The sequence below is a fragment of the Drosophila ananassae genome, chromosome 3R, assembly GCF_017639315.1.
Source record: "Drosophila ananassae strain 14024-0371.13 chromosome 3R, ASM1763931v2, whole genome shotgun sequence".
NCBI classification, from domain to species: Eukaryota; Metazoa; Arthropoda; class Insecta; order Diptera; family Drosophilidae; genus Drosophila; species Drosophila ananassae.
In genome coordinates this window covers 20,999,850-21,021,320 of record NC_057930.1, presented here as the reverse complement: position 1 = coordinate 21,021,320, position 21,471 = coordinate 20,999,850, and the positions used below count along the sequence as shown (strand labels likewise).

The window sequence follows — 21,471 nt, the reverse complement described above, 5'->3', positions numbered from 1 at the left end:
CACCTGGGCAACGGAAGGAAGAAGATGTTTTTCAAATTGTATTAAAAAGGGGAATCAGATATCTCAGTAATGCCTAGATGTTTCCCACAGTACTTAGAATGGGGGGAACCAGGCAGTTCTATCAGTTTATTGGCTCCCTTCCTTAATAAAAACTACATCTTTCCCCCTAGTCAGCTCTGCTTTTCAAGCCCCTTTTTTGAAATTTCTATAAAAATCGTAAAACGCAGAGCTTCTAAATGCTAACTAGTATTGGTAACTTGTAATTAAGGCCTTTAGATGAGATTCCAGGAATCCAGTCAAGACCTTTTATTTTTCCTTTATCCATTGTTTAGGCCAAAAAAAATTATCCGTGAGTTTCTTGGTTTAGGGAAGGAGTCCTCTAGGAAAACGTTGTAGCCATGATGGTGTTACGCACTTCTATAATTTCGGATAAGTCACAGGAAACCGAGTTGCTGGAAGGACCCACGCCACGTCATTCTCTGCTTTCCGGCCGATATAAGCAGAGCTTTGCATATCTTAGTCTGAGAACACGGATGCCGGGAATAATGCAACAGATGATTATGAGAATAACGTCGGAATCGCCCTCTTTGGTGGAACAATTTGGCGAGGATGTGATGAACGATGTCCGGCACATCGTGGATTGCGTGGATCGTCTGAAGAACGAACTGAATCGGGATCGCCAGTTTATCTTCTTCCATGGCAATGAGCCGGACAAGGCCGAGTGGAATGCCTTTCTCACAGAGCTGCCACGCCCCAAAAAGTCCTTCTTCCGGGCCTGTTGGCTGCACGCCGAGTGCTACCTGTACCGTCGCCTCTACTCCTTCTTCGAGAACAGTCGCTATTTGAATGGCTACGACCCGTTCAATCACCTGAAGATGGATGACCTAACGATCAGTACGAATGCCATGAAGTCCTTGGCCAAGGCCACACGCGGATTGGCCAAGAGCTTCGATAACTTTAGCAATCTCCTGCGCATCGTACTCTGGAGTAATCACTACGAGATAACGCTGGGCGCCTACGAGTTCTCGGAGGAGGAGAGCCGAACCGACATCAATGTCCTGGCCCAGGTGGCCGATCTGGACCGGAATCTCCTGGTGGATGACTCTACTTACATATGGAATTGCCTGATAAAGAAGCGGGAATGTTCTTCGAACATTGTCGACTTCATTTGCGACAATGGTGGCTTTGAGTTCTTCACCGATATGCTGTTTTTGGAATATCTCATCGAGAACGACCTGGCCTCCCAAGTGCGTCTGCATGTCAAGGCCATTCCCTGGTATATATCGGATCTTATGGCTAAGGATATTGAATGGACCATCAACTACCTGATCCAGCAGACAGACGCGATCCTCTCGAGCGTTGGCAGTCGATGGTTGCATCTTATGAATACAGAAAAAATCATCGTGGCTCCCCAGTCTTATTTCTGGACAGGGCCACAGCCCTACTTTGTGATGGTGGAGCTGGACCTGGAATTGTACAAATTACTCACCAGCAGTAGGCTGGTTATTTTCAAGGGGGACTTGAACTATCGGAAGCTACTGGGCGACTTCATTTGGGACTCGGCCGAAGAGTTCATCACCTGCCTGCGGGGCTTTCGACCCACAAATATCGCCGCCATTCGCACGGTTAAGTGCGAGGTGATCTGTGGCCTGCCCGAGGGCATGTCCGATACCCTTCTTCGGTCGGATCCCATGTGGATGATATCCAGCAACTACGGTCTCATTCAGTACACTGACTCCCTGAAGTGTGCCTGTGGTTTGCTTTCTGGAACGACCTGCAACATGACCAATAAAGACGCACTGCAACCACTCGCCTGTTCCAGTTTCAGCAGAAGGACCACTTTGAAGGAGCATATGTAATCCACCGTCCCAGTCATCCACCACAGCTGGTGGACCCAATTGGGAAGTCTCAATCTGTGGAGCCGGCGGCGTAGAAAACGCCTTGCCAAACAAATCGATGCGAATTTTTTTTCTGGCGAAAATCCAACGACCATCGGCCTCGTTACTCCCACCTCGGATTTCAGTTAACGGCCGCCACCTGCCTTGGCCATAAAAACACCTGAGGATCGGACGCGCTTGGCCAATGGATGGGTCGCGCAGGCGCAACAATTTGTCAGGACAATGATTCCCAATTTGAAAATGGAAAGTCGGCGAATGATAATAAAAAATATTAAAAATGCTTTGCCCGGAAGCTGGTAGTGTGGATAAGAAAAATTGTTCAAATCAAATATGTGCTGATTAAATTGATTGTTTCTGTGTATAAGATTTTTAATTTATTTTTTGATTATGAGCCACAAAGAAGGAGTTTTAAAGTTATTCCAACTTCTATAATTGCTAAGACAGGAGTTCTTGGATTGCCTTATTTAAATATTAATATATAATTAAATTTTATGGCTTATTAAAACTATTCATAACTTTCTCAGGCTCATTTTCATAACCTTCGCACTTCATTGACCCTCAATAAAAAGACATAAAAATTGTTGCATTCTCAGAAGTTTTTCAACTTACTTGAAAGAAATTCTTTTTTTCCAAAATTGCTCAATCAAATTAAATCATTTTACCTGATTGCCCATTACCCAAAGGCCTTCCAAGTGAGCAAATCCAGATCGCTGGAGAAATATTACAAAATCCAAAATGAACAATCTCACAGAAATTAATGAAAAGCCAAACTTATTGAAAAGAGCAACATGAGGCCGCTAAAAATTCCAATACAGTTTTGGCTTTTGATCAGGTACAGTTCCCGAAAAATCGCCGGCAATTAATCAGCATAGCATAGCAATGTTTGGGAACTCGACTGATTTATTTTCCCACCAAAAATAAATAAAAGCCACCCTGAATGCGGACGGGATTTACTGCGCAGCTGCAGGACACAACTTTGTTGTTTTTTTTTTTGGTTTGGAAGGGAGCAACAGCCTGCTGACGCTGGGTGGCAGGACGAGGTGACGGGGTGGATTATTATGCAGGAGTTGCTTTCATGTTGGCTTTGTCCTTGAAGGTACCCCGGTATTTAACGTTCACTGTAGTGTAGTGTTCGGTGTTTGGTTTGGTGTCCATTGACTCAGTACCCGACACCAGGTTGCTGGCAACGCCTCTCCAGAGCCGGTGCTTTTGTCTCACTTGGCTTTCCGTATCGGGGGTTGCAAAAGTTTCCCACCATTTTGCCGGCAGATTATATACCGGGCCTACCGGGCTGTGATTTCCACCCCAACCACCACCAGGGTGAGCAGATGGATAGTGCGCAGGTATGCGTCACAGAACCAGCTGCCCGTGGGCATGTGGACGGATCCGGCCGGAAAGCTTCTGTCACACTCAATTAAACCCCGTAATCTGCAGGCGAATGCAATTCGCGGTAAAATTCGATGTTTTTTTTGTACAGTTTGCAAAAAGTTGTAGCGATTGCTATTTAGACTTGGAATGCTATTTAGACCTCCCAGAGCTTCAGATGAAAGGAGATTATTTCTCAAAAACCCCCAGTTTTTCACCAACCCACTTCACTGGAATTTGTAATATTTAATAATACCTCCTTCTGCCTAGCAACTAATATTTATTGAGTATGTAACTTGTTGGCTTATCAATCATTACCCTCTAATAACACTTGCTATTAGTGTCTGATGGTGAAGTGCTGTAATTTTTGTTAGACCATCGAGTGAGTCACACAACTATTAAGTAATACTCGAACTATAGAGTAAATGTTTGCCAAAGTGGAAGTGGTTGGTCGGCCGATTTACGGGTCACTCAATGGCGTTCATTTTGCGGGCTAGTTTATGGGGCGAGTGATAAGCAGGAAATGCTCGTACCCACCGATCGAACCCCCAACACCGAACAAAACCACCCGTTCAGCCATTAGCAGGAGTCACCTGAATTATGGGCAAATTAAATTGAACTCAATTCGAGTGCTGCAATTATCTGGGAGGGAGTAGGAGAAAGAGCCAGCTTAAAACAGTTGACATAAACCTTTCGCCAGAAGCAGCAGCGGGAGCAACAGTACACAAGCTCCTCGAAAAAATACCTCCAAAATGCCGCCAAAGGCGGTGACAAGTGGCCAGGAGGCTGTGTGGCAAAAAGGTCAACATTTCGTAATCTGCTTAGTGGCTTTTGTATGCACGTAACCATAACCATGCCCCATGTCATCCTATATATTTCACAGGCACCGCACGGGTGGGGGCCCCAGACTGTCAACCCGCCAGCGTTGCAGCGTTGCAAGATTGTGGTACAGCATTCGCCAACTGACCAAGTGGTCTTTCGCTTAACACACACACCAAACAAACCAAAAAAATAAAAGGAGAAAAAACCAAAAATAGAAAAAAATAGAGACTATCACCCGCTAACATTCAAATTTAAATTTGCTTAGGCCCACCGACAAAAATTAGCCACAGACTTGGGCGCTAATCTGGTTTTAAACTGAGTTTCAACGCGAGTCTCTGTCCTGTCTGCTGCCGCGATGCGGGTGTGTTCCATGCCACATAAAGTTGCAACTCTTTTCCAGAGATGCCAAGTGAAAGAACTCGACAAAAATTATGAAAAAATTAAATTATTTATTAAGCGTTACTATATTATACCATGAACTTCCACTTAATGATTTCATGTTTTTGTAACTTTCAAAGAAACGGGCTTAAAGTAGAAAGTAGTTAGTATAATTACTATAACTATACAAACTAGGTGTTACAAATTAATTAATAAAATAAACCAATTATGTTAGCCAGCTAAAATGTGTCCATCCTGCCACATCTGGCTCTTACTTGGCCAGTTTTTGGCCTTTTGCCTTGCCTCATGTCCAGCAACCAGTTTATGGACAAGGTGTGCGCGGTTGAGGTGTGGGGTGTGGCACGGAGAGTGTGTGGGGCACCCGCACCTGGCCAACTGCCCAACTTACGACTTGCGGCGAGTGCAACTGCTGCCCAGCTGCCAGACGTTTCTATCCAGACCCAGCCCTACCCCATAACCTGCCCCTCCACGTCTCTCGATCCATCATTCCCGATCAGGATAACCTGCCCAGGGCGGCTAGTCGAGCTAGATCCCATTTATTGGCTTTTAAATGTTTTACAATACGTTGGGTGCTGAAAGAACTAACTAAGGATAAACAGTGAGGCTTAAAACATATTTTTGGAGAAAGAAAAAAGCCTAGAGCTTTAGCACCTGACTACCTAAGAAAATAAATTTTATTATATGTTAAATATAGTATACAGCTAACATTTATGGATCTCAGAATATTTAAAATTCATTGAACCCAGAGGAAAAACAATTTTATGAAAAATAAGAGGCAACTAAAGGTGTGCTGCTCCTGTTTACCATAGAAAATATTCCCATCTGATTGCATTCCTTCTAAAAACCATATCGGAGTAGCCTGAAGTCTAAAAAGTCAATTGATTTTTTTAGCTCTTTATCCATTTAAATGCAAATAGCCCAGAATGCATTTGTTGGTTTATTAATTCTGTTATGGCTGCTTTTGATTAGGCCAAGTGCAATGTGTGCCATTTTCCCATAAGATTCCAACGAGAACCTAAGTAAGTGTTAATGGTTATTGGTCTGGAGACATGGAGATAAGAAAATATGGGTTTATGAGGCAACTAACATAAAGACAATAAAGTTAAGAGAGCTCACAAACTTGGGTTTAAAAGCCATATTAAGAGACCACACCTTTGGGTGTGAAATATGTGTTGAAAATTAGGAAACCTCTAGTTAATACTTGGCGACACTTTTGACTCAAGATTGATGGTCCAAAGGAAACGCCTTTCCATTTTCAATGGCCAAATAAAACAGGTTGCCAATCGCCGGCATTTTCGGGCATTCACAATTATAGAAAAACAACCCACAGAAAAATACAAATAAAATTAAAAAATACAAATTCAAGTGGCCGGAGTGCGCTGTAATTCGTCTACTCAACGCCAGAGTGTGATTTGCTGATTAGCAACACTCTTTCCGTCATATTCTGAAACCCAATTACAACGCCACTGACAAGACAAACGGCCAAACAGTTGCCACTCCGGAGTCTGGACTTGGCCAAAAGAGCTAGCCAAGCGTCTGGCCACGTGAACACCCTTATGCAAAAACAAATCAAAATAGCATAAAAAGTCGTAAATCTGTGCCAAAAAACCCCCAAAAAAAAAACGTAAAGGAACGAGCTTAGAGCATGTGCCAAAGCTAAAGGAAAAGCCAAAAAATCACTAACCAAAAAAATAAAATAAAACTCTAACCAAAGACACTTGGCCACTCGAGACGGCGGCGGCTGCTGTGATAAAATATGAGACAGTGGGGCAGACAGTCAACTGTTTTGGCCATGTTTTTTTTCTTGGCCAGCAATGATTCAGTAGAAAAGCAGGCAGAGATATACGTAAATAACCTGGCCAACAGACGCCACCTAGCGGACGAGTGGGGAAACCAACCTGTCAGCCCAAGATACAAAATTCCGATTAGAGATGTGGAGTGTTGAATTAATTTAATGTATTTAAGGTAAAATAATCAGTGATTTTTTCAGGCACTATTTTAAATTATAACTCTAGATTAATATGAATTTATTTGGTTGTTGTCATTAAACAATAATTCTGGTAGTAAGGAAGCAAAAACGAACCAAGTTTCAGTTTTGAATCCCAAAACCCGTGTCACGTTCGCGTCTCGATTTAAGTTTTAAAGCACTCTCCTTATGCTGAGTGGGTTCCTTTTTTTCAAATGTCATGCATTTGTTGCTATTTCCAATATTTATTTATTTGCCAGCCAGTGCGCCGATGCATTAGAGGCAATAAAATAAATAAAAATTGAAATTGACTACGTCAGAAAATTTTGGCATTTATAATGCATGAGTTTTGATTTCTTGGCGACGTTGCCGCCGGGCCAGGTCATAAAAAAATAAGAAAAATAAAAATTTCAGTGCGAAAAATCACTTAACTTTTTCATTGAATGCGGATAGCAGGATTTATGTTAACTACTCGACTTGTTATAATTGGTATATTAAATGATTTAACAGTTTGGCAGTGCTTGGACCCCAAAACAGAAATCAATTGGCATCGCGAAAGAGAGAGGGTGTAGCCTGAGATTTTTTGGGGACCTGGGACTTCGGTCAAAATGGGACTTGGCCACGTTGGTCTCTGCACATTCGACTGGAAACTGGCTTAATATTATTTATGAGCCAAGTGCCGGCCATATCACGTAATAATCACGCACATAAATGGCCAGTTAAATGCCGGCCAGACCTCTCGGGCCACTTGCATTTCATATTTCATCTCGAGTGATATTTGCAAAACACGGCCGAGAGTGGGCCAAATAAAAAATTAAGTAATAGATTTTGTCGCTTCGATAACGTAAAAGTGCTAAAATATTTCAAAATCCGTCAAACCTAATTTATAGATAATTTTTTTAACGGAAAGCCATGTAGATTGGACCACCAATGGGATAGATGTGATATTAAAGCAATTGATTTTTAAGAAGAGCTTTGAAAAATAATATTAATTTTTTTACGAAAACTCTTTCTCTATTCAGTTTTGAACAGATTGCTTGTCAATTGTCCAGGCAACAACCACAAACAATTACAAGAAAATTGCCAACGATTGATGTCCATGGAACTGCAATAGGCAGACGTCATACCAACATCCAATCCATGTCCGAGTGAAAAAACATGCCGTGACTGCCAGACTGCCAGTATGCCAGGGAGTTGGAGCTGGCTGCATTTTCGAATTCAGAGTCAGGGCCTGACAGTTGAATCACCTTCATTTTTAATGGAGACAAGTGTCAGTAATTTATGCACAATGGGGTAGAAGATGCTGCACAAACAAGCACAGAAATTGATGCACAAGTTAAACAAATTAAAATCGATTGTCGGCCAACCGGCCAGGCTCTCCGGCCGGCTTATACCATAGACATTCGATTCTTCGATATCCAGGGTCAGGCCAGTGTGCGAGGGGTCAATGTGAATTGTGTGAAAATGACCACAGAGCCTGAGAGTCTCCGAGTGTAAGCGATCTTGGCACTTCATTATTCACGCGCGTGCTTCGTTCAAGGCTCGCGGCTCCAGCTGGAATCTCGTATCTGGACCCTGACTTTACCACTTTGGCTTTAACTTTGGCTTTGGCTATGGCTATGGCTTTGGCGGAAATGTCAATAGCAAATCACTTAATTTGTATGGCAATTTTCGCCATTGGAGAGCGTTGGTGAAAGAAGAAAACGTGCCGGTGGAAATTGTGGCCTGAGCTCACGATGGCGCAAATTCGATCAAATAATGTACAAACATTATGCTGGATTATCCTGAGTGGTGTTTCTCTTTTTTTTTTTTTTTTTGGTTTTCTAAACTCTGATCGTTTGTCGTTCAACTGTTAAACTGCCCTGAAGGTAGGGTCTCTCCATGAACTCGGGACAGGGTCATTGAGGTCAAGCAAGTGGGAGTTTAGGAATAAAATGAGCAGTGAATAAGTAGGGAGAGTTCTTTTATTTTGTATTTAAATTATAGAAGATGAGGAAGAATATCCTATTAAATGATTAGAATCCCTAAAACTTCAAAAGAATATCAAAAGCTATTGAAAAGCCATTATTGAGTTTGTGAAACCTTTGTGTATCCCAAGGTTTGAGGTTTAAAATTCTTAAAAAGTAAGTACTTTTTCCCAAAATCATTAGCATCAATTGCCCTTTTACTAATTATATTATCAAGCTGGTTTTAATTTGTGAGCTCTGCTGGACCTAACGAGATCCTCAATGGAAACCACAGGCAACGCATCTGAATGGCTATGATCTTGAACACAATGGCGAATCGCAATTGCAGCCTCGTAAAAAGCTTTCAAGGTTCTACCCTTAGCCGGCCACATGTCAACCCTCTCCGCCAGCTGACACACCCACCATCCACATGCAGGACCACGAAGTCCAAAGAAGACGCGTGTCGCTGGTCAGCCCACAATGGCGTTTGGAAATTTAGACGAGCGATGTTGATGGCGATAGCAGGACGCGTGTCATGCAACAACAAGTCAAACCGGAAAGCAGACGATCCCCGGAAAAAAATAGAAGAGAAACAGCACGAAGGACCTGCATGCAGGCGGATAAAGAAGGTGGAACTGCAGAAGGCCGGAATCGAATGGCATGGAACGTGCAAAGTGTGGGTCACGTGTCGCATATTAAGCGCTGAACGCTGCTCAAAACGTATGTCAAATGTCCCGGCCACCGCCGACGGCCTTTAACAAAAAAGGGGGTTAAGCCAACAAGGGCGAGGGTGTTCAGGCAGCCGTGACGCCCACTTGCAACCCTCACCTTACTCACCCGGAAAAGCAGCCGCCCCACCCCAACCGTCATTGACTTTCAACTGTGTGGCCAGCGAGCAATTACGCTAGCAAGTCATCATACAGTGAGAGAAAAATAGGTCAAGAAATGTGATTTTTAGTTTATTATTTGCCAAAATATTCGACATTGGTTCAGACCTCCATCTTAATCTACAATACGCACCATGAGTCTCTTCTTCCTAGGTTTTAGATGTTTGGATTGGAAATACAATAGATAGAAGTATAACTTCTACATTAGATTTTCTTTCAGTGTACCTATGACCTCAAGTAAACAGTAGCATCAACGTTTGTCGCTCATTAATGAATTGGACCGAGTGCTGGGCGAACATCCACCCTAGACTCCCTGCAACTTGCCATTTAATTCGGCTTAATTTCATTTTGGCTGGTAGCTCCCGAAAATTGCATCAGCAACTTTGCCGAATTCGCAGCGTTTTGTGATTTGACAATTGTGGGAATGATTGTTGCGACAATATGGAAAATGTCCGGATCTTATCCCACCCCTTGGTGGTGGCATCTCTTCCCCTTGTCAGTCCAAATAGAATACAATGTTTCACCGGCTTCCGAGCTGGAAAACTGGTGCAATGATGCATGGCTCTTTTATGTGGGAAAGCCATTAGAAGAACTCACTGTTGACACACATCATCGATGGGTTGCAATAATTGATAACTGTTTAGTCACTGTTTGATTTCTGATCTGATCCAGGGAGGGGTGGAAATAAAGGTCTACTGGCGCTAACCGTTAATTGTTTTGGGTCAAGTTAGAGCACATATTTACGCAGGATGGGTCGCGAGGTCATAGGGAGGAAATCGTAGAGGATCACAGACAGCGTGGGAAGTGCAAAGCTATTGAACTTGCTGTGATGTGGAACCTTTTATGATTTTGGGTGTGATCATGACCGGGAAAGTGTGACAGTCGACATGGGAAAATATTAAATATTAATATTGGACATGAGGAAGTTGAACTCACTTGCCAATTAAATGACTTTCTGATGGGAACCTTTTCGAATTTTGATATCATTTCCCAAGAAACCATTTACCTATTATTCCCTTCCACCAAAGTTGATCAATCAATTTGATTCGATGAATTTCTCTACTCGCTTGACCATTCCTTGACCTCTAAGATATATATTTTTCTTGGCCAGCCTGAATCCATAAAATTAGCACTAAATATCGCTAGTTGTTGAGGCTCATTAAAGGCCAAATCTATGCATGCAATTTGCGGTTAATGTCTTAAACCTTAAACCTCAGTCATGGGAGGGCCAGGGCTATGGCCAGCTAGCCGACTAGCCAGCCAGACAGCCAAGTTAGTTGGGCAGCTTAAATGGCCCATCCGAAAGTCGAAACCATTATAGGCCATTACAAAAAGGAGTTCGAACAAAGACGACGTCGACGTCGACGACGACGACGAAGAAATGTTAAAAGCAAGTCCAAACTAATTTCAAGCACCCTCAGGTGATGAAGACAATTAAATATTCGTGATTTAACGATCACTTTGCAATGCTCCAAACTGTCAGGCGGACCGCAGACGTCCCAAGCTCCTATTTCCAACTTCCAAGTCCCGAATCCCCGAATCCAAAAATCCCATTCCGCCAAATGTAAATGACTTCGAGACGAACGATGGGGCCCTAGCAAAAAAAACAAAATTTCTAGCGGCCAAGATAAAGATCACACAGTGGACGGACGGCTAACTTGGCCAAAAAGAACTAAAGCAGACTTGGATTTTTGTTTTTTTCTTCGTGCTCATCACGAATTTTCCACCAGTCGAAGAGGAACTGAATAGAGTACTGGAACAGGTTATGGCCAAGTTTTTGTTTTAGCGGGTTTTTGTTGTTGCCAATTTGCCTATCAACAAGCGATCGATTAAGTACGCCTACCAGAGACCCCAGCTTCCCCGGATTCGGGAAGCCTTACGTTTGCCAGCAATATTGGTCACAAAGTCAAAATGTTAATAAATGCAGTCTGGAGCTGGGGCTTGGACTGGGGCTGGGGCTGGGGCTGGGATTCGGGTAACTGTAAGGCGGATTTGGATTCTGATTCCGAGACGACCAAACCCACCCACCCACAAGCCTCCACCACCACCGAGCCTGGTCAAGTTCAAGCTGCTGCTGCTTCTAAGCTGCTGCGGCAGCAGATTCCAATCAGGTGTAATAATTCTTATTGGCAACGCTTCGTCTGGAAGACTTTCTTTTAATATGCCCCGACGACAGAAGACTTTAATGCCAGCTGGATGGCGATGGTCTCGTGAATAATGCTTAAATAAGCCTAAAATATATATTTTCTATTGCGATAATGAATAAAGAAATATGTCAAGTATCTTAATAGCTAAGAATTAATTTCCTAGCAATCCCTCTATAATTAATCCAAGAACTTTAAGCACGATATTCACGAGATCATCTCCCTTGATTCGAACCGTTTACTGTTAGACGCAGAAGAGTTCAAATTGAAGTTCTCTCTTCTTTTCACTGCGCACTTCACGATTTTTGATTGATCGTGCATACTAAACTATAAATCCATCGTGATACATTGGGGCGATCAGGCGAGCCAGTTGACTTTCGCATGGAGCTTTGTGGGGGAATCCGAGATGCCTAAGAGGCGGAGCAGGGAAGTCTGAGGGAAACTGGTGCAAGAAGAGCTAAATTTATGTATTAGCAGTGCACACAGATATTATTTGGAGGAGGGAGGCCCTGCTAATTTTTGGCATCAATCAGAGACGGCTAATGCAGGCAGTTAATCGTTTCTCACTCGACTGCACTTTGCCTAATTTTGGGAGCGTTTTTATCGCACACAGCTGCCTGCCCCGAAGACGAAGAGTTTTACGAGGCATAAATATCTCCGAGATACAACTAATTAGTGGGTGTTTGTCTCCGGCAAGGTGTCGCCCGCCACCATCTCGTCTCATCTCAACTCGATCCCTCAAGCAGATCGTGGAGGGTGGAACAATAATGTTAAATCAATTCCCCCAGGCTTTGTCGCACTTAGCTGGAGATTTCCCCTTTTTTTTCTTTAGATACTCGTATTCCTCTGGATACCTGATGGGTGGTATTTTTGGCGCTGCCACTGGAAAAATTATTGAAATTTTTATATCGTCAGTCGGCTTTGCGTCGTCTATTTCGATGTCTGGCCGGGCATTAAATGCGATTAAATTGATTTCCCAGCAAATGCCATCAAATCGCCGCGCGCTTGACTTTGATTTTATATCTTCGCTTGCCATCGTCGGGGGCTTTGTCACCTTTCCCCTCGAATCTTCCGCATTTCTCTCCAGATCTTCCCCATCTCCCTGCCCTTTGACGGATTGTTTCGTGCAACTTTTACTGCACTTTGAGTGTGAATCTGTGGCCGTCGTAAAAGTTGTTTTTATTCTTTTATTATCCCTGCACCGACTGCAAATGAGATCGACGGTGGGCGATCCCCTCCTTGCGAGCCCCACTAAGCCAATTTCGGCGATTATGGGCCATCATCGGTGTGTTTGCAGCTAACAAAACATAACACAGCCCCCAATACGGTGCGATAACACTTGGCCCGGCTAAGCCCCGATGAAAACATGACGTTTATGTTCTTTTTTCTTAGAGTTTGGAAAAGGCCCAGAAAGGCTGGAAATTATTTTGTAAATACGAGTGTTTCAGACTCCATTCTGTGTGAAATTTCATCTGTGATCTCTACTTTAAAAAAGGGATTTAAATTCTGCTACAAGAAAAGCCTTTGATTTTAAACTATAAAACATTTGAGAGTCGGTCTGATGTTCATGATGACTTAAATAGATTTAATTTGTTGAGGAGCAAGAGATGATTTTCTCACAAAATCAACTATATTTTTAGATTATGTTAAAAACGCACAGTCACAAAAAGGTTAAATGTTTTAAACCTTTTGGTATTTGGTATCTGGTAAGATGAAACGAGGGAGGCACCATGTGGCCCGCAATTAAGGCCATATCTTTGCCAATACTGATCCGATTCTTGAGCGGAATACCTTAATCGATTTGTACACCGATTCTCCATCATTCTGCATCAAAACCTGGAAACAAAATATTTTTTAGATTTTTTGTCAAAAATCCTGATGGGTCCCCTTGGAAATCCTGAAAATGCATGGGAGCCACTATGTGGCCCCCAGCGAAAGCCATATCTTTGCCAATACTGATCCGATTCTTGAGCGGAATACCTTAATCGATTTGTACATCGATTCTCCATCATTCTGCATCAAAATCTGGAAACAAAATATTTTTTAGATTTTTTGTCAAAAATCCTGATGGGTCCCCTTGGAAATCTTGAAAATGCATGGGAGGCACCATGTGACCCCCAACGAAGGCCATATCTTTGCCAATACTGATCCGATTCTTTAGCGGAATACCTTAATCGATTTGTAGATCGATTCTCCATCATTCTGCATCAAAACCTGGAAACAAAATATTTTTTAGATTTTTTTGTCAAAAATTCTGATGGGTCCCCTTGGAACTCTTGAAAATGCATGGGAGGCACCATGTGACCCCCAACGAAGGCCATATCTTTGCCAATACTGATCCGATTCTTGAGCGGAACATCTTAATCGATTTGTAGATCGATTCTCCATAATTCTGCATCAAAATCTGAAAAAAAAATTTTTTTTAGAATCCTGAAGATGCATTGGAGGCACTATACAAATCTAGACATCTTTACTTTACTACTAAAATTTTCCAACATTTTCCTCTTTCGTTTAAGCTCACGTTGCATCCCTTTTAATTTTCAGTTTCCGTTTTTTTTCCCTGATTTTCCATTCAAAAGTTCCATCTGCCGTGGCTGCTCTGACAGGCTCATTTGTTCCTGGTGAGCCTTGTCCCCCTAAATATTCCACGGTAGTACTCCGAAATCCGAAATCCGGCCCTCATTAGCCAACCCGGGCAGTGATAGCTGCCAACAAGTGTTGGCCCGGGCTCCCTTCTGCCCCCGATGACAATAGCTTTCAAATGTTTCTAATTAAAAAACCGAACGAGAGACACAATGCCAAGGTACAAGATCGCCTGCCTGGATTGCATTTGTCTCTAAAAATAGAGTCTATGTGGTATAGAGTATATAAAGTGTATCCAGCTGCTGGAGAAGTCGATGCTACGGGCGCTTAACTCGCCGTGAAGTGTAATGTGACCGATGCGGGAGGAGTTGCCTTTTCTTTCTCTAATCATAAGCATTTGGCGATGATTTAGTGCCGCCCAAACTGCGACACGTGTTCCCTTGGCGAGGGGTGTGGGGTAGGGGGCATGCAACGGTGTGCGGCATCCTTTCAAGCCGATTTTTCACACGCCGCCATCGCCCATTCCACGTGAGATATTTCGATATGAGGCGTTCAGAAGCCCACCCCAAAAAAAACTAAATAAACAACAAAAAAAGGAAGCATAATGCTTAGCCCCTAGGTAATTTTTTGGGGGTTTCCATAATTCAATAACTCACTTTGTGGCATTCGGGGGATACTCGTATATTTTCCATTGGGCGCCCCCAAGTCGACATTAATTGAGTTGCTCTAATACCAACCATACTCTGTTTATTTAGTACAGTGTGTTCTAGAAAAGGGATTCAATTCAATTTTATTAACTAGAGAGTTTTTTCTTAGTCTTCTGGTGATTGCAAAAAGAAGCTTCAGATTTAGTGCAAATATTACTTCCAGAAAAAAATTTACATAACAATTTATTAATATTAAAAAAAGTGAACATCCTGTCTAAATTTATTTTAAAATATTATGCCAGAAGCTTAGCTTTTATTTAAACATTATTTAACATTAAATGTTAAATTCCATCAGCTTTCTTAGGGACCTATTTTAAGAAGCCGAAGAAGCTTAAGTTGAATTACAATTTGCATAAAAATTACTCCAATAGTAATAAAATTATGAAATTGGTTCTGGTTGGTTTAATCCAGTGTTTTCCATTTACCAAACAACCACTGTATAGAGTTTTGTTAAGCCTTTTTTCTTCCAACCCCACTGCCAACGGGCTGACTAGTTAATTCTGTTTGTATTTTCCGGCGCCCTGTTAAGTAACCAACCGCCCATCACCCACCCCATGTCCCAGAGTCTGGTGGCACACTTTTGCCCTAAACGGCAACATAATTACCAAGGCACTTCACACAGTTAATTGGCAGACAGACCCGTCTAGGCGATATGTACCATATACACCCCCATGCACTTCCACATTGAGTGGGACTTTGAAGCAAAAAAAGGGTTCAGATCCCGCTTTATGGTTTCCATTTGGCTGCCAGCGGGCTGAATCGCCTCCATATGAACCGATGCTTCGTGTTTTTGTTGATTTTAGCAACTTTATTGACGTTTAACACATCCGAAACAAGAGGGGTTCATAAATGAGTTAACAACAGATGTTTACATCATTTGTAGTGCAGTGCAGTGTGTCCATAAATGTTGTTAAGCCATCCATAAGGACTATTTTCCTATGGGGCAATCCAAGATGATTTCTATTGACTTTTCAACTTCATTAACAATAAACGGGCAAGTTGTTTTCGTATTTAATTATCTCAATTTGATCGAAAAGAACCAGAATCGCTAGTTCTCACGTTGGCTCACGTTTTGTCCAAGGCAAAGCAATTAAAATAAACCAATAATCGATTGCATTTAGGAGACCTAGCCCAGCCAAAACGTGCATTTAATTGAGGCTGCTGTGGTAGCAGATTATATAAAATTATATTTTAAATCAAACAACGAATTGCAGAAACCAGCCGAAAAAAACTAGAAATAAAAACAGCCCGCCGCCGTCTAACAATTTAAGCCACCCACTCGAATCGAAGGACGTGGCAGTTGCAAATGCGGCGCCAGGGGCCAGATTATAACGATCTCTCAGTCCCAAGTTTTTAAATAAAAAAATAGACAACAACCAGAAAAGAGCCAAAAACTCAAGAAATCATACAACCAAACAATCAGACAGAAACAATGCCAGTTCGATCGAAAATTCGCGACAGTCGAAACATAACCCGAGGGCGACTCAGAGTTAAATGAAATTGAAATGGCTGCACAATTATATTTTTTGAAAACGTTTTTCTATTCGATTTTCTAGAATGCTTACAGCACATTCGCCAGCTGATTGTCAGATTGTACCGATAGGAAGTGCAATTTGACTGCAGTTCCTCGACCGAACTTCCTTAACCCAAAACTGCGGCAATATGATTTGTCGCCCATTGAGGGGATTATTATGATGCCGCTACGATGATGCAACAAAGCAGCTCCCAAAACAATGGCCACCGAGCACGTGCAGACCTTGCCATAATTTACAAATCTACTAATGCTGAAGTCCGCCAACGAGACAGGAAAATTTAAAGCCACTTCATCGAATATTAGATGCTCTATAAGTGGGGGACCAACTATAGATGGAACAATTGGCATTCTAATATCTATTCTGTATCATTTATATTTTTAAATGTAAATAATTTAAAACTTTCACTTCTACTTTAAAATCTCAAAAAAGTATGCAATAGTTTTGTTCAAAAATAATTGGTATAAAATACAAAGGAAGAGTAACAAACAAGACCTACAAAATGATCAGTTTTTGGTAAACTCGCGAACGCTTTTTCTATCTCTTAACTTGTTTGCAGCATCTCTTGCATTATTATTGAGCTTATTATTATTATTATTATTTTGATGGGGTCTCCTTTGCGCCTTTATATTGTCTTGTCTGAGCCAATGCTAGCCAACCAAAGTGGTCAAAAGCTTAGAGACCAATAAGTAAGACTTGCATTTGCATCTGCATGGCGGAATCGGCATCTGCTGGCCGAATCGCTGTGGGGTTGGGTGTCAAAGTTCAATCAAATGAATGGCACCCACAACGTTTAATGGCTTTGATGGTTTTATTAGTCGATTGCCGCCGACAGAACTGCAAACAACCAACATCACTGACTCATTAACCATTGTTGTGATGAAGTTGTTGGCTTTTCAGCCAGCTGCGATTTCCCCAACTGATTACTGAGATCTGCAGCTTTATTCTGATCTGCGGCTTTATTTTTATTACATTTACTGGGTATGCAATTTGCGGGCAGAAACAAAAAGTTCAAGGTTCCGAAATTAAAAAGTAGTCCAACGAGCCGATTGCATCGATCGATGAGATGGAACCCCAAGGTTAAGCCGAGTCCTGGGGCTATTATTTGCTATATTTTAGTGGGTGGAGTTCACTCGATCGAGTGCATCTGCAAGTATAGTGTTTGGATTCCAGTCCCCAAATGAGAGCGCAGAAAGACTGTATTCCCTGAAACGATTCCCAATCTATTTATAAATCCTTTTCAGCTGTGGTTTCTATTCTTTTTTCTAGTTCCTGTAAAACAACCCTTCCCAAATCCTTACTTCCGATATATTGTTTGGAGTGGCATCCACTTCCCCCTCCACCAGACAGGAACCGAAAACAGGTGTGAGTGAGGTGGCTCAAATCACAAACGCGTGTCCGACTTGTGCCTTTTCGTATTTGAATCGGTCGTTAGTAGGGGTCGTATATAGCTATACAGCTATATAGAAAAAAAATAAGAACACAAACCACTCGAGTGACACCTTTTCCATCGGGGCATCTGTACAATTACGAGACGGGGCCAAAGTATCAGATTTCGGGAGAAGGCGCACCAGCAGAAAAACAGAAAACTCCTTTCTTTTATGCGCCACTGACAAACGGCACATTGCACATGTCCATGTCCATGACCATGTCCGTGTCCATGTCCTGGATGGAACTTGCAAGATGAAAGCAAAAGGGTCGGGGGCTGCAGAGCTGCAATCACAATCACAATCAGTCACCCCCATCAGAAAGGCAGGCTGCGAAACAAAAGGCCTGCCTGCGTGCGGGCTAGAGATGGAAGCGTGATCCTAATTAGAAAGGATATTTTACAAGGATATTTAAATAGATTTATTTAAAGAAATAATTACACGTCTTTCCATAGCTTCTGGCCAGAGAAAATAGGAATATTTTTGATTTTAATGGGCCCCCAAAATGGTCATTCAAATAAATATAATTTCAAACTATATTATAGCTTATTTTATAAATCCTTGAGACTCTTGAGAATTTGGAAGCTATAAAATAACCTCACACACTCCACCCATTAAAGGATAATGCCGATATATCACAGGACCCTCGTGACACATGAAAGAAGAACCATCCCTAACAAAACCTACTCCTTGGAAGGTGCGGGTGTTTCGCCTTGGGTCCGGTATTGATTTCATGTTGACGCTGCAATATTTCTCTTAATGAAAACAAACAATGAGACACTGATGCTGATGGTGATGGTGATGGTGAGGCCACTGGCAGCTGGCTTGCCGGCAGGAGGTTGCTTCCTTGGCTGGCAGGCTTACAAAGTGCGTGTTATTAATATTATTGGCCCACAGGCGGCTGCTCCTGGCTAAATCGCTTGGCCAATGGGCCACACAGGGAGCTCTCTTCAGAAGGGGGGCAAGGCAGCCAGGCAGGCAAGCTCTTGGCCACTTGGCCACTTGGCGGTAAACTTGGCCCAGAGATGTGTGCTGCCAGATAATTGTGGCAAGGCAGGTCGTGCCAAATTCCACACGACGGAAGACAAGACCGGAGCTGAGAAGATGGAGATGGAGCTGAGGCCGGCCGGGGCCAATTTAAAACCAATTTAAAGTTTAATGAATTCATAAAGAAATCAGTGACTGCACTTTCAAAACATAATCTGCCGACATTCCGCCTTCTCCTCATGGCGTGCCAAATCTCATAATCAGTCAATAACTTTTGCCGCCTTCTCGCACGTGGCTGTTACTGCACTTTTAAAAATAATTTTTAATAAATTAATTAAAGAATAAAGGTAAACCCACTATAATCTTTTTAGTGAAAAGGTTTTAAGTTTCAATCTTTTATGCAAAGTTTAGTAGATCACTCCTAGTATTTAATATTTGAAGTCAAGAGTACATCTTAATTATAGAAAGCATCTAAAGAATTCCTTCAAAAATTTTTTTATCTAATTTTTTGAAAAGTGTGAGTCCTCCGGCACTGCCTCGAACTTGGATTTCCACTTGGCCGTATTTTATGGGCAATCGAAGTGAAATCAATGGCATTGCCTGCATGCCATTAACACGAAAGTCGCCTCGATTGCGAAATCGCTGGAGGCCATCGGAAGGCGAGCTGAGGAAAGCGGAGATGGGGTCTCTCCACAGAATCCCCAAAAGGCCACCGAGAGGGGAGAGAATGGAGTGCACACCAGACCCATACCCATAGCCATACCCAGACCCAGACCCAGCCCCAGTCTTTGATTCGTTAAACAAATTTTATTATTGAACAGATTTCCGAAGCATGACAGTTATTAATTGCAAATATCGCTTAATTCATCGCTTCAAAACGACAACACATCGCATAGTTCGGGCCAATCCTCCAAACAACCTGTAATCACGACACGATTCAGGCTGGGATCGCTGGAGGAGACGGCTCTCCGGCAAAGTTATGGCCAAGTTTTGTAGTGATGGTGGTGGCTTTTCGGCTCTGATTTCGCCAGGTGACTGGATATGGGATCGATCGAGGATGTGGATGTGACGGTGGCGTTGGCTGAGGTTGGAGCCTGGCCTGTAATTTACATGGTTGCATTCCATTGACACAGATCATCAGTTAATTTGTTTCTTTATAGCCCGTATGGCTAAAAGTGAATGCGAGTCGTTTGTTTTCGGCAGTGGGACACTTTTTATCCGACCCGATCGGATTGGCCAAGAAGTGAAGGTAAAAAGTTCACAGCGCCTGATTGAAAGATGGCAATGAGTTATGGCCTGTCCCACCGCCCTCTCAACCCAAAAACCAAAACCCAAAAATGAGAAAATCAAATTGCAAAACCCAAAGCCAAAAAACAAACTTTGGCAAAATCTAAAACAAACTGCAACCGCCTATTAATACTAATTGGACTGTCACAATCAATTTGGCAGCCTAAAAGCTAGCTTAGTTGCACATGAATCTTTCAGATACAGATACATATACACAGTATCTGTAATAGAGCTACAGCCACCCACTGCATGATCAAATCATTAGTGAAAGGTTTTAGGGCACTTGATCGATCGCCCAGCTCGTTAAGCTCCAATAAATGCACTTACCAATCGAAAACAAGTCAAATATTTTCACAACAAAACTGCAGACCCCGAAAACCGAAAGATTGATTGTGTTGACTGATGGTGTTTGTGGATCGTTCCTTGCAATTGTATCTCGCTTTTTTTTTGGCAACAGTGGCAACTGAACAAAAGCCAAAAACTGACTGCCAAATATCGTGATGGCCCCGTTTTATTGATGGATTAAGGGCGATTACGCGATCGTTGTCAGTGGCCAAGTAGTGGCCAAGTTGGAGGAGTAGACCAAAAGAAATATTGGCTGAAGGGCTCTGTTGTTTGCTGAAGACCATAAAACCTAGCCGAAGATGACGAGGATAGGACACTGGAGGGAAAAATGTTGTTGTGCAATCGATAATCATGATATCGACGGGGGAGGTGCACAATCGCCAGCCGAATTGAGCTGTCATGTCAGACGGCAGTTAATCAATGCGGCCCAGCGGAAAATACATAATCAAATTAACTGCCAGAAGAGAAGTTCGAGTCAGGACAATGTTTCCAATGTAGGCCACAATTGTTGTCTAGCAATCTATTGGCAAAAATAAGGGGTACATCAAGGGTATGATGAGCTTTCCACGGATATTTAAAAGAATCCTAAATAGTGATATGATAGTATATTCTTTCGTAATGTATAAGAAAGCATAATATTTAATATCCCTTATCTTAAATCATAAGAACCTTCTATTCGAGTTAAGATCTTTTACCAATTGACTCGTTTTAGCGCTCAGCTTGGGGCGGCAAGTGATTTGATTGCCCGGCCATTGCCCGGGGACGGGTTGCGGATCGGATTCGGGTTGGGATTCGGACTGGACCTCCGATTCGGTTAGGAACACCAGGTGGAAGGGGTGTTTTGGGGTCTCGGTTGACTCAGTTCAAACAAGTTGCTGGCGGGAGTTATGAAATAATGCATTATAATTTGCCAGTCAATTGGCTGGATGGATGGAGATGGAGATGCACCTTGTGGTATGGGCATGTTTGTTTCTCCGCCCCCTCATGCTTTTCCCCCGCCCCAAAATTGTGGGGCTCCCTCTTTGTTTTGCATAATTGTGGGAAACAACCAGCGGGTTTTGAGTTTTTTTATTGGCCATCAGAGCTGGACTTGCTAAGTAGGCTAAGGTTCGTTATGGCATGCCGGGCCCCTGAATCACCTTCCCGCCTCGTCCTCCTGCCTTCTGGTATTTGATA

At 42.6% G+C, this 21,471-nt stretch overlaps 1 protein-coding gene across 1 annotated transcript; it reads left to right on the top strand.

Annotated features, from left to right (window-relative positions):
* The first annotated feature begins 145 nt into the window (after positions 1-145).
* Positions 146-2,262, top strand: LOC6498192 (damage-control phosphatase ARMT1). The gene has a single exon (XM_001962234.4). The coding sequence runs from the start codon at positions 399-401 to the stop codon at positions 1,857-1,859; it is 1,461 nt and encodes a 486-aa protein (XP_001962270.1). The 5' UTR covers positions 146-398; the 3' UTR covers positions 1,860-2,262.
* Positions 2,263-21,471: the final 19,209 nt, after the last annotated feature.

Bases quoted from the DNA above. Each gene is read 5' to 3' on its own strand.
- LOC6498192 (XM_001962234.4), top strand. From the start codon at position 399: ATGATGGTGTTACGCACTTCTATAATTTCGGATAAGTCACAGGAAACC.